The sequence below is a fragment of the Vanessa tameamea genome, chromosome 11 (assembly GCF_037043105.1).
Source record: "Vanessa tameamea isolate UH-Manoa-2023 chromosome 11, ilVanTame1 primary haplotype, whole genome shotgun sequence".
In the NCBI taxonomy this organism is placed as follows: domain Eukaryota; kingdom Metazoa; phylum Arthropoda; class Insecta; order Lepidoptera; family Nymphalidae; genus Vanessa; species Vanessa tameamea.
In genome coordinates this window covers 6739660-6753743 of record NC_087319.1, presented here as the reverse complement: position 1 = coordinate 6753743, position 14084 = coordinate 6739660, and the positions used below count along the sequence as shown (strand labels likewise).

The following is a 14084-nucleotide window of genomic DNA, read 5'->3' as shown; positions in this document are numbered from 1 at the left end:
AGTACGGTACGGCGTGGCAGGTGGTACTGCAGCGGTACCACAGCAGCCTGTGGTGACGCTGATAGCGAATTCTAATTTGGTTTCAGCACCGAGTTTTCATTCAGGCCGCCTTGCAACACACCGTGAAAGTTAACGACAATTCAAAAGTCATGAGATGCGAGCTTTAGAGCAGTTTAAATTCGCTTAATTCTAACTAGTAAATGTATATATTATTGTGGCTAATATCTATTTCTAGTTGTTACTATTAATTTAAACAAGGAGGAAATTTATAGTCAAAAATGAGTTTCTTAAAACTAACTTAATTACAGGGTAAACTTTACTTTGTAGTTGGTAACTTTTTTTATTCACAACGATGCAAATAATTCATGTAAGTAATATTATACGTAAGTGCATTTAAAATGCGAATAAAACTTCTTTGATAATCTTTTCCTACTTTATAAGATATTTTATTAAAATTTTAAAGTGTTCATAATTAGTTTTACTCTTAACTATGGAAGTGCGAGACCGTGCCAAGTTGCTCACTGTCCCTGGAGAGTGAACTAGTGGTACAAATTTTATACCTCTCACAGTGCAGAGAACTATGGGCGAAAGTATCTGTTTATCATCAAGTTTCCGTAGTCTTCCTAAAATAAATTCAAATGAAATGTCATATTAATGTAATGTACATTTATATTTAAAATGTTGACACATGGAACACTTGGCTGTCTGGAGCAAAATCATTGCGATTCATAATTAAAAAAAAATAATTAATTGACATTTGACATAATGTGAAGTAATATGTAAACAAGTTTCATTTTTACATAATATTAGCTGTTATCTATTTTTACATTTGATAAGAGTATACTGGAAAGACTATATTTAGAGAGTTCTTAAACTAAAGAGTGGAATAAAAATGAACTTCGCCGGAAAAGTAGTAATTGTTACTGGCGCTAGTTCAGGAATCGGTGCTGCAACTGCTGTGTTTTTATCTAAACTCGGCGCCAAGTTATCCTTGACTGGAAGAAATGTGGATAACTTGCAAAAAGTTAATAAGGACTGTGAAAAATCAACATCGACATTTGTCGTACAGGCTGATTTAACCAAAGAGAATGACATTGAAAAAATTGTTAAAAGTACAGTCGATCATTACGGAAAGATCGATGTTTTAATCAACAATGCCGGCATCATCGAAACGGGAACTATTGAGAACACGACTTTGGCCCAGTATGACCGCCTCATGAACACTAACGTGCGTTCAATTTATTATTTAACAATGTTAGCTGTTCCGCATTTACTTAAAACTAAGGGCAATATTGTAAATGTGTCCAGTGTGAATGGAATTCGATCATTTCCTGGAGTTTTGGCTTATAATATATCCAAAGCTTCCGTTGACCAGTTTACAAGGTGTGTAGCATTAGAACTAGCTGCTAAAGGGGTAAGAGTAAATTGTGTCAATCCTGGGGTTATTTTGACTGAGCTTCAGAAACGAGGAGGTCTCAGTGATGAGCAATATGCAGCATTTTTAGAGAGGACGAAAGAAACTCATGCTTTAGGCAGGCCTGGGAAACCTGATGAAGTAGCTGCAACCATTGCATTTTTGGCTAGTGATCTAGCTAGCAATATTACTGGGGCAAGTTTGCCTGTTGATGGAGGCCGCCATGCAATGTGTCCTCGTTAAAATATTTATAATATGTACTTATTCTGTAAGTATAATGTGGGATGCAGGAATATGAAATTGTACTATATGAAGCAATGTGCCTTAATTTTTATTAATTTTAACATTTATGAACTATATTTTATAGCAATTTTTTGCATTTTCGTTTTTTTTTGCATTTAATAAAGTTTGCATTATTAATATTTGTTTTATTATATTTTTACATTTCTAAACTGTACTCATGTTATAAATGGAAAAGTAACTGTCTGTCTAACTGATTTTAATTAAATTTGTCTCAAAGCAAGGTCTTAAAATATTTTCACAAACTGAACTCCAAGTGAGCGAAAGCATAGATACAAGGTACTAATTTATATTTTAATTAAAGAAAAATTAATTTTTTATTAGCCTTTATTTTCTTTTATGTATTTTATTAGAAACAAAGATATTATAATTGTTTAAGATCTATGTAGCTATTATTTTTTACATAATTTGGCCTATACTTCTGACAAAATATTAAATAATATTTAAATATTACAATATATAATAATAATATATCTTTGTTTCTGGTATAGCAATAGTAAGATATTATGGTGTGTGTGTGGATGATGAAAGGATGACTTCCAACTAGCTTCCCACAGTAATCTTATAATTATTTAGTTTTTGTCATTGTGTAATATAAAATATTCTGATGATTATATTGTTATATTGAATAAATAAGAAACAACCAAGATGACTTAGTATTTTATAGCATTAACTTACTCCATATTAACTTTTAAAATGAATCTTAGTGGTTAGTGATTGATCAATCATCATCAATCAAAGTGCAAAGTAACATGTTTTAAAAAACTCCTTGCTTTTATTTTATTTTTATGTACTCCTTGTAATTATTTTCCATATCGTATATTTTTTAATATATTAATTAATTTTCGTATTGCTAGTCTTGCTAGAGACTTAGTCCACATATGACCACAGTGTTCAAATAATTATAATACATAAACAGCTGGAATTGGAATCAGTACATTTAAGAAATATTATAATTAATTGGGTCAGGCCAGTTTCTGTATTTATAAAGAAATAGATTCTTAATAATGTTTTAGCTATACTAAAAGTTACAATATAAACGAAGACACCATTAAAACTAAGTTTTGCTTTCAAAGAAGCTTTATCCCAGTCTTCCTTACAAAAAGTGATGCTGTGATATACTAAGCATAAACAAAATGAGAAGCAATCAATGTTAGGTTTGTTCAATTTATTTGTCAATCGAGATAGATAAGATTATATAATTGTTTTATATCTTTATATAGCTATATAAAATTTTAAAGGAATTACACAGAACGAAATTATATTAAATGTTGTATTTATTGCATATCTCTTAATATCATTAACTTAAATATAATTATCACAATGTCTTATCATTAGTGTTGAACTGTTTGCAAAAAGAGATAAATAAAATCTTGGTCATTTTAGTCTTAAACAAGTTGAAAACAAATAGATTTATGTATATTTTGAACAAAGTGCTGTCAAGATGCTAACAAAACTACAAATTATGAATTTATTCCATTGAAGTCTTACCAGTTCAAACCAAAATGTATATTAATAATACATTTTAAATTCGAATCTTACTATATTATTTATACGACACAATTTAACATAGCAGAATTTGTTTTTTTTTTCTTGAACAATGACAAATCAATTAAATATTTTTAATATTCACTATGGATAAGGTCATTACAGTTTATCTTAACATTATAAATCAAAAATTTAAAGTGCTCACTATGTTTTGTCTCACAATAATTTGGTACCTAATTTATTATATTATATATATTATTTAAGTAATAAATGGTAATCATTTTAATATTAATGAGGTAATAAAACTATTTCCAGTAAGATGTAAGTAACATAAAATATGTTACATACTACCTATCTGTTTTATTACTAGAAATAAATTGTGACGTACAATTTAACAGATTTATTTTCCATACAACATATTATCTAGGCTATAGATAATACAAAAACAATCAACAAGGTATTGCATTCAATTTATGAAATTCGCTAGGAAATTACGTTACTGTTTCGGAATATTGCCACAACTTGGTATTGGATGTTAAGTAAGACTATTTATTCACGTTATTATAACGTACAAAATTTAAAATATAATTTTAATTTATATAGGTACTAATACAAATAACCAAATAAATAGAATCATGATTGTTAAAACTCGGATGTCGAGTCCTAGTATTTTTAATATTTCAAACTAGGTCCCGACATCTCTATTGTTGAGCCACTGGGTTCATACTATTTATTATTAATTAATAACTGTTGGAACAGTTTAAATTAATTTAATAAAACGGAACCTAATAGAAACACTATATTATTCAGCAAGCATTTGGTATCAAATTGTTGCAAGTATTACAAACAATAATATCCGTTTCTCAACAATTAGTATAAAAATTATAACCCTTAACCTCAATAATTCTTAGAAAATTTAAAAACAGAGTTCATTTTTTTTTAAATTGACCAATATGCTATCATATTATGTTTTATGATAGAAGAAGTTGGTTGGCTGGAATAGAAGCGAATAGTTTCTTTGCTTCATTAACGCACGCGTTGATGATTGTGTCGAAAGCGGTGGGTGCGATGTCTTTGATCACCGGCTCCCAGTGCTCATTGATCACCGCGTCGATTGTGTCCGCTAAAAATATATATTATGCTTTTGTTTTGATAGATGATTATAGATTATAAAACAAAAAGGTAGATGGAGCGCGCAGAACATTATAGTGAAGCAACTAAAGCTAATATAAAGTCGTGGTTATGCGAATTGAAGCGCCTTTTTATACGCCAATAATTAATAATTAAAAAAAAAAACAATTATTTTGAGGTATAAAAGAGAAACGGGTGCGCACTAAGTACCGGGAATTTGCATTCGCTTTTATTGCTACACTATAATGTTTCGAGCGCTCTATTAATTGCATTTTGTTTTATAATCTTAGGACATAATGTTAATAATTACTGGTAATAGGTTTCTAAGACACGATCAAGATGCTTCAAAAACCTTTGATTAAGTCCCGCTGCTATAATGTCTTAAAATAATATTATTATTATTGGAATAACGGAAATTATGTTATTGTATAAGAGTTTACAGTAGGTTTTATTAATATAAAATGTCTAAGAGTTGTTAGTAATGATATAGATCGAGTTAGATTGAGATGATATAGATGTGTTAGATTATGATGAATATAATGAAAACAATTTGAATATTCACCATTCACTGGGATAGCAATTGATCTGCGGGTACTGCCAGAAACAGTTTCCTAACTTCTTCAACGCACGCTACAATTATTTGATCCATGGCTGGTGGTGCTATTTCTTGCATTATAATTTCCCAGTTTTCGTTAAGGAATCTTATTGTTGTGTCAGCTGTAATGTAACGTGGTTCGTAATGCTTTGAATATGTAAAACAAAAGAAAAATAGTTGTTTGTAATTTATGTAGTCTGCATCGTTATAATACTTTATGGTCATCATGTACTGTATTGATTAATGAGTATAAAACTGCAACACATAGTATCCTTATAAAAGTATAAGATATACATATTATTGGTATTTGTATTTATTCTTAAGTTGTTTAAGCTTAAGGACCTTTAACAATCGTTAACCTTTATGCATCAATAAAATAATTATAATTATAACATACTTAACCAAAAGGAAAGACCATAGATAATATATAGAAATTAATAGATAAATCTACAAAAGTTAAAAATATTTATACTGAAATTATGAGACAGTATTATTGATAAATAATGTTATATTCATTCAAATAAACAGTGTAACGTTTAAACATAAAGATAATTTTTAAGATATTTCCAGTGTACTTTAAAATTTACCACGACCTCTTGATTTGATGGCCTCTGTTCTTTTATTTTTGTTTAAGTATCTTATAATTATTTTATTGATACATATATAATAAAGGTTAATGATTATTTAAGGTTCTTACGCTTAAACAAATTAATAAAAAACACAAATACCACTAACCTTGATTTAAAAATATAAACTTTTTACTCCGATCAAAATCAAATAAACACAAAATTATTTGTCAGAGTAATTTTTTTATTGACAAATGGAACTCAGTTTTATTTTATAAGAACAATTAAGTATATTTTGTCTGCAATTATATACCTTTGTATCAATACATTTTATCTTTATGTCATCGGCATTCAAGAGTCACGGCGTTTTAAGAATAATTGTAATTATTTTATCTTTTTTTTATATTGTATAGGTCTTCTCTTCCACCTTTGATAAATAACAGACTTACCACAGATTTAATTTCAGAATGTTTTTATATATTTGAGATCATCGAGATCAATTCAAATATAATGAATGCTTATAGTTTAATTGCAAGGTTTATGGAGTTTTATAAATATAATACCTAGCAGGAGAAAAATCATAATTCAATAAATAGTTATTGATTTATCTAAGAACTTCAGTGTATGTAATGAATCATGCGAGTACTAACAATAAGTATCTACTACGTATATTTATTTATAAGGTACTTAAATAATTATACGAGAAGATAATAATTGTGGTTCGAATTTTATAGCGACACGTCATTCACTCTCTTTAACTTTTTTTTTAATAATTTGTCTATATCTTTCAGACTAAGGAGCCGGACAAACCGCTTGATCGACTGTGCTCCCACACAGTCGATCAATCGGTTTGTCCATCTGCTAATAAATCTGATAGTTTTAAAGATCGTTAAAAGTTCAAATACATCGTTAAAAATTAAATAAAGGAAATGAATATCTTACCGAGCTCCTTGTTTCCGTTGAATAAGTTGGTGAACTTGAACTGTGCTCGGTCCATTTTGTAACTGTCCTTGTGATCGGTGACAGTCCAGTAACCGTCGACTGATTTGAAATCGTATTTGATCACAATACGAAGGTTTGCTATAAACGAGTTAATATCATTTAAATCAATGTGTTACTTTAATTCAATAAATGTTAATTTTTGTCTGACGACGACGAATACGACAACAGTCCGTCTGATATTTGGTCGGCCTTCAAAATGTACACAAAACATTATCATCATTATCATTTATAAATAAATCTCAGTAAACATTATAAATATTAAAAACGAGGAACATAACGAGAACTGTAACAGTTGAACGCCTGAAACATGAGAGCATATTGTACGATGCATAATTATTAGCACAGTATCGTCGAATAGACCGGTTGGAATTTTTTTATATGTCATAGGTAAATCATATAGTACGGAATAACATTCTTATTAAAATAAGTGGTAAACCACTAATAAATAACGGGCAGCTAGTTTTATAATAAAGGTCAAAAGTCAGTAGAGTGGCTAGGCAGATAGGTCCCGGTGCGGAGTTTCGTCCAGAAGAAATGAAGTCTCTGCATACTATTTATAAAAATATACATGACGAGTAGCTATTGTAGACTACTTTTTGTTTTATTTTATCTTCTGAGATTACTATTACTGTTATACCAAATAGTCATAATTTGGTATTTCTAGTATGGCAATACAATCGCTACTATCAGTCGAAATGTTAAATAATTTTATAAAACGCTTACTGATCTTGATCTTGGCCTGGCCGTTGCCCCTGATTGGTACGATAAGCACCTTTCCGTCCATATCATAGTGCGCCTTCAACGTCACGTTGGCTGTGAAGTCCAGGACAGCTTTACCCTTTTCCACGTTCATTCTTTAAACAATAATTGAATAAGTGAAATATTATGCATTAGTATTATTTCTAACAACACAATCGCAACATGAATACCATATATTTGGAGCCCACACAATTTCAATATGACGTCTCTATAAATATAATATGGTTGAATGAAAGCCGCTGAGTTGTGTATAAAAGAGAAGGTATTTGATTGTTTTTTTTTTTTTCATTAATATTTGGCAAATGACTCGTCAACTTTACAAAAATAATTGATATAATTTTTAGCATGATTGTACTTACTTAAAGGAATTAATCTTGAATCCTCCTAATCCAGTCACAACGGTATCTTCGAGGATGATCTTTAAGGCGGGATTGTTCACAACAACTTTACCCAGTTCCGCAGGGTCTAAGGGTTTGATTCCCAGTTCTGGGATGCCTTGGGCAAACTTTGGCCCGGCGACGGTTATAGCGGACTCGATACATTGATTGAGTTTTGGGTCTGATACTGAACAGGCTTTGATGAACGTTGCTGAGGAACAAAACTATAAATTATTAACAAATCTTCAAAAAAATAATATAAGTTAAATATTGAAGTAAAAAATGACTATAATCGCGCTATATAGTTTTTGATTGAGTGCAGGTCCATAATTGCATGATTAGTTAAGTACATACATAGATTATTTTATCATTTAATAATTTAAACAAAATAAAAGTAATCATTTTGAACAACAACATTTATAAAAATAGACCACACAGATACATTTTTTTTTAAAACAAACGTCACTAACTTGAATGATATATTAAATATATTGAAGAAATATATTTAGAAGGTTTCAAACGACTGAAGTATCCTTTGATCGAGGTAATTAATCGAAGCGAATCACAATGAAGGAAACAATGTAACACGATTCAATAGCAATTACTGAGTATTCTTATTTGGAAATATATTATCATCTATCGTTTAACATTGAATTTATTAATCATCGATATAAACAAGTTAAAGCGATTGTTAGTTTGTGTATTGTAAGTTTTGTCAGACACGTATTATACATTTCTGATGAATTAACTCTTCATGTTACCTTAGTACTGCTAAACCACTGACAGATCATGAAAAATAGCGCAAAAAATTGGCTTTTTCTTGTGCTCGCTGGGGAAACGTATTTTTAGGCGTTTTAGTTCTTTCATATAACCAATACATGAATTCACCGCTAACTTCATTCTGTAGTCAGATAACGTCAGAATAATTTAATGAATGTGCGAAGCTACTAGCATGAACTTGATAATTTCCTTAAAAATTTTGAATATAGAAAGATGATATTCACGCTTGTCACGTCAAGAGTGAATTTACGAAGCGCAGCTGCTTATATAATATAAAATATTCTCCGGTATATTTTTAGTTGGTATATTGGTTAGTTAGTTGTTTTCAGTTGGCATCAAAAAGTATACTCGTTCATTAGAATATATTATATGTCAAAGTATAATTACTTAAGTGATTAATTTGCATTCCTCAATTTATCTCATCTACATATAAGACACAAATCTATACAAACGTATATAGAGGTCCAGGCTCAATAGTTCTAAATGTATTAAGTACGCAGGTATGTACCTACCTAAAAATGAAATCAATTCAAATATCGAATTAATTTGTTTTCTTTCGATTGAAATTGTAATTACCTACTACTTTAATCGTTCCATGTTTTGTATTGTTCGTGCACTAATTTCATAATCGATTATCCGAAGTAATTAGCAAGTTATTCGAGTATTACGAATATTTTACTAACGCTCATCTTTAGTAACAGCGTACCTAATTAAAAGCATTTTTAAAATGAATAAAATAGAAACATATTATTTTGTCCAGACAAATGAGAGTTCAACAATCAACTTCCACAAGAACACGTGGAAGATATACTAATTTCTAGATATAAATAATAAATGTTACAAATTTGATAAATTGAGCTGGACTTAGTATATCATCCGCGATGTCTATAAATTCAGTCTGCATTTAATGACTTTATTAGATCAATATCACATCAAGGAAAACCTTTTCATCTTGCTATAAAGGATAAGATTAAGTGGTTTCTCCCGGCTGCCAGTAAGATTAATACCAAACAAATTTAATCTATCCATGTATTTTCTCTGTGAATCTTTATATATATAAACTAACAGCGTTAATTCATTATTGAATTATCTGATCATTAGATTCATAAATTAAAATATTACAGGAAAATGTATGATGAAACGATCATTGTTTTTTAATGAAACAGCACGTTTAAATGATTATTTTTAAAAACCATCGCTTGAAGTGACCGCGGTGAATATACCGTGGGCGTATATATGTAATAAAAAGCTATTTATTTATCTTGTATCTATTAACATATACATCTGATCAATCAGAATCAGGATGCTGACTATAATTATAGTAACATGTTCGGCCAGACGTTAGTCGGCATATTAAAAAAACCAGTTGTTTGTTTTTTATCATTTTATAAAAATATTATTATCTATGCTAGTTTTATAAAGCTGAAGAGTTTGTTTGTTTGGTTGAACTCTTACTAGAATATTTTAACAGATGAATGTTCATAGTAGCTCATGATACCAAACTATTTAATTAAAAAAATATATTTGAGCAAAATAAATACGCAATTATTCATTAATGTTGACATATATATGAATATTGTATCAGATATATCATAATGTTTCATGCTTGATTTAGCTCGACTGAAGCGTAACTTTGCATGTAAGATTGTTACAGGATTTCTTTCGAAAACGTACTTCAAACAAGCAATCATAGTTGCCATTGTTCAGTAAATATATCACTTGGATCACAGTTGAAGGTTACAGATTCGTATACATCTCGTGAATATAAGACTAAAAAGATAAAGTCTGAGAAAAAAAACCATCGTAGGAAAACGTACAGGAGGGAAGTCACGTGTCAAATCATAGTATGACAACGTGTTTCTCATAAATATTCGATTGAAACTTTATTGTCTACGATATTCATTAAATTATATGAGGATACAGTTAGTAACTACTTACATATATATTAATATTATATACTAAAACCTGCTTCAGAACGCGCTGCATATAATGATACATGTTTTATGTATATCGTCTCCTCATTAATTATTATAGATTATATTCTTTTATCCAATACAAGTAAAAAAAAACCGGAAACAACTGATAATAATATCATGGCCATTTGTTTATACTTTATTCAAATCATATTATTTCGCTTCATAATCTTCTTCATTAAAGAAATCAGTCTTGATAATATTAAAGATTTATTGTTTATTTAAAGATCAGATCAGATAAAAAATAAATCGCATATATACGAGGTTAAAAGGGAAGTAGCTCACTACATAGCATAATTTTGTTAGGATTATGTTTATAAATTATATAAATTATAAAAAGTAGTAATTGTCTATAGGATCATCTGAATGCTTTTGATTACAAGTCTATGTCGTATGGGTTGTGTCTGTGATGGATAAGTTATTAAAACGTACATAGAGTATTAAAATATACACGAGGCTAAAAACGAATAATGACAGTAATACAAGTTTATGTACGTACTAGACCTACTTAAACAGTACGCCGTTAATATTAAATGATGTTCAAGGAGCCTTTGTGTTGTCAAAAGCACAGTAAACATATATCTCTCAGTAAATACCTTCGTAACGTATCAAGGTATCAAGGGGCGACATTGACATTCCTATGTATTACAGTTTATTCACAGACCTTAAAATATATTTATTAAAATAATTATATAATATATTTTTATAAAATATTATATAATTATATATAGCTTATTCTGCAATTCCTTTAAAATATGTCGATATAAGAACTACTTTAAACATTGTTTTTTATTAATTATAGAAACAATAAAGAATATAATAAAGAAAGAAAGGAGGTTAAGTTCAGGTCTACTAGTTAAAAGAACTATAGATTATTTATCTTAAAATGTTTATCTTTCTCCTAATTAATATTCGACCATAGATTTATATCAATTAATAAAAGAATCATCATCAAAATAATTCAAACCAGTTTACAAGCTTTTGATACATACACACAAAGAAAGTTAAGGCTGAATTCACAGCTTCCTTTTGTAAGTCGACCAAAAACTTACAAAGTTCCATAGAGAGATTCAAAAGTATTTTTTTTTTAATTATTTATAGCCAAAACCTATTTAAAACAAATAATCATAAAATTTTATTATAATTTGTTTAATTATTGTAGTTATGTAGACATTTTTAGATTAGTCATTACTATTAAAAAGTGAATATACTCACGAAGCTTTCCTGCGCACGCGCCGGCGATAAAATAAGCTACCGCGAATAAGCACAACGACACACGCATTTTGATGTTGGTATTTAAATATGAATATTATAGTAAAATAAATAAAACTTTACGTTTCTTTAACCGTGGACGTCAAACGACTGAGGTACTGCCATTCAACGCCTACTTATATATGTTGCGCAAAGGCAATAATTAATACAGCAAAAAAAAATCAAAGTGCTAATATTATTATCATTGTCTCATAGATGTATTTTTTATTATAACATAAACAATAGAGATAGTTGTCACACCTATTTGTATTTTTAATCTACATTTTTAATTATATACGAGTAGCTGTATAATACAGAAAAGATGTATTTCTAGGAAAGCGTCAATGTAGTAATTTCTAGAGTCCGTTATAGAAATTATTATTATTTTAATGCCATGTCAATGTAATGTTTATTTATTTTAATGAAAATGTAGGCATGGAAAAAAATCGATACATATCACTAGATATGATATTATATTTTCATAAAAATAAGATAGTGTTTTTTATGTTTATGTAAGCATAATAATATACGGTGCTTTCTTCGTAATAGTCATATTAACGCTTTTGTAAGTTTAAAAAAAATGGTCTATGCTTGCTCTTTTTATTGAGTATATGACAAGGTTTGGTTATATGAGTAAAAGGTGTTAGATATTATATGGTAAAAAGCCAATCATATAATATATATACTAATATTATAAATGCAAAAATAACTCTGTGTGTTTGTCTGTCTGATGCTCTTTCACGTTCAAATCACGTAACCGAATTTTATGAAATTTGCTCGAAGCAAGCACAAACTCCAAGGAAAGACATGACCACATTTTTTATACACCTAACACCTGACGACGAACCCCTAAAAAGCGAGCGAAGCCGCGGGCAGCATCCAGTAATATGTATAAATTAAAAGCCTAAATAGATTTTTCATATCCATATCTTTAAAATTAATATTTTCTTTCTATGCGAAAATCATAACATATTTACTTTTATTTTATGCCGCTTTATTGTAAAATATGAAAAAAATTATATGTTACTATTATAAATTATTTATTAAGCCCGGCTTCGCTCGGGTAAACTAAATAGAACTAAACAAATACGGTTTAATTAAATATATAACATTTTCAAACATTTATAACATCACCCGTAACGTAAACAAACATGGCCGCCCGTTGAACTGATATATCATTGAATGTTATGGATTTTAATATCGAAATCTCGACAATACGAATTTCACGTACTTATATATTATGTAATCGACTAAATTTCATTATTTTTTAACGATCTATACTTGGTTAGGTTTCGATCGAGTCTATCGTACCGACACGAAATTAAGAATATAGATTTATATATAACAAGATCTGATGATTTTGTTTCTAACATCGCAACACATACAACATGCTTTTACTCATAAGTATTTTTTTATAATTGAATCTGACTAAAAAATGCTATTAGGTGTACACATGACATATTCTTTGTAGCGGAATTGATTTAGTATAATTACAGTGTCATGTCATTACTTAAAATTGAATTAGGATAATGACGGTGCTTGAAGACGTCTGTCAAATGCCGTGTAATTTGTTAAGATAGATTGTAAAGTTTTTTTTCGCTATATGAAATTGCTTTAAACAGAAAAGCGACGACAATCATAAGGAAATAGTTCAAATATTAATACTACACTTACTTATAAAACATTATCTTGGTAATTGAGATGCTAGGTATCTAGTTATTTTTTATTGTAATGTAATTATTATATTATATAGGAACAGCGAAATAAATATGAACAGTGATTGCCTATAGTAAATCGAAATCTAGAGAATCTATTTTAGAATTACATTTGAGTAATATAGTACTAAATTTTTTAGGCAAGTTTTTACTATTATTACTATTTATGTTTTGTTCAAATTCAGATTTATATAAGTTGTTTTTTCATATTTAAATAGACAATATAGACAACAAATACAACACAACAACTTCGGTCCTCTCATTCGAATGATTTAAATATCTAATTCGTATTAAATAATTATATGTTACATATGCTCGTATAATTTATGTGAATGTGGTTTTATCCCTATTATTTTTATATTATTATATTAAATACTTTTAATATATCAGACATAATGACATAAACACGACATGAATCCAAGGCTGATATGTCTTAGCGCTATTGTACTGAAACGTCCGTGTTTCTAATTAGCTAATTAGACAAAATTATCCAGCATTTTGATCAAATGATATGTATTTTCCTTTATACGTGTAATAAGTTGAAATTAGTCTATTACGATCCTTGAAATATCGTGTCGTATCGTATCCAAAAGAGTTAATTTTATTATTCAAACATCTACTGCGCATGTGCATAAATATCCTCAAAGTGAGGTATTAGCTATTAATAATGCCAAAAAAAAAATTGAGCTTTAGATTAATTAAATCTATCGAAAATTGTCCGTGAGATTTAATA

General features: G+C 28.8%; 3 protein-coding genes across 3 annotated transcripts in view; 2 read left to right on the top strand and 1 right to left on the bottom strand.

Annotated features, from left to right (window-relative positions):
• Nucleotides 1-14084, top strand: part of LOC113395185 (protein TANC2) — a 311678-nt gene that overhangs the window by 274952 nt on the left and 22642 nt on the right. The gene's annotated exons all lie outside the window — the stretch shown is intronic.
• LOC113395171 (3-oxoacyl-[acyl-carrier-protein] reductase FabG-like) lies at nucleotides 774-1724 on the top strand. The gene has a single exon (XM_026632737.2). The coding sequence runs from the start codon at nucleotides 893-895 to the stop codon at nucleotides 1655-1657; it is 765 nt and encodes a 254-aa protein (XP_026488522.1). The 5' UTR covers nucleotides 774-892; the 3' UTR covers nucleotides 1658-1724.
• On the bottom strand, nucleotides 3807-11761 carry LOC113395172 (protein takeout-like). Its single transcript, XM_026632738.2, has 6 exons — nucleotides 11601-11761; nucleotides 7615-7843; nucleotides 7220-7350; nucleotides 6437-6574; nucleotides 4896-5050; nucleotides 3807-4325 (listed from the first exon to the last, which is right to left on the bottom strand). Exons 1-5 carry the CDS (start codon nucleotides 11665-11667, stop codon nucleotides 4899-4901), a joined length of 717 nt encoding a protein of 238 aa, XP_026488523.1. The 5' UTR covers nucleotides 11668-11761; the 3' UTR covers nucleotides 3807-4325; nucleotides 4896-4898.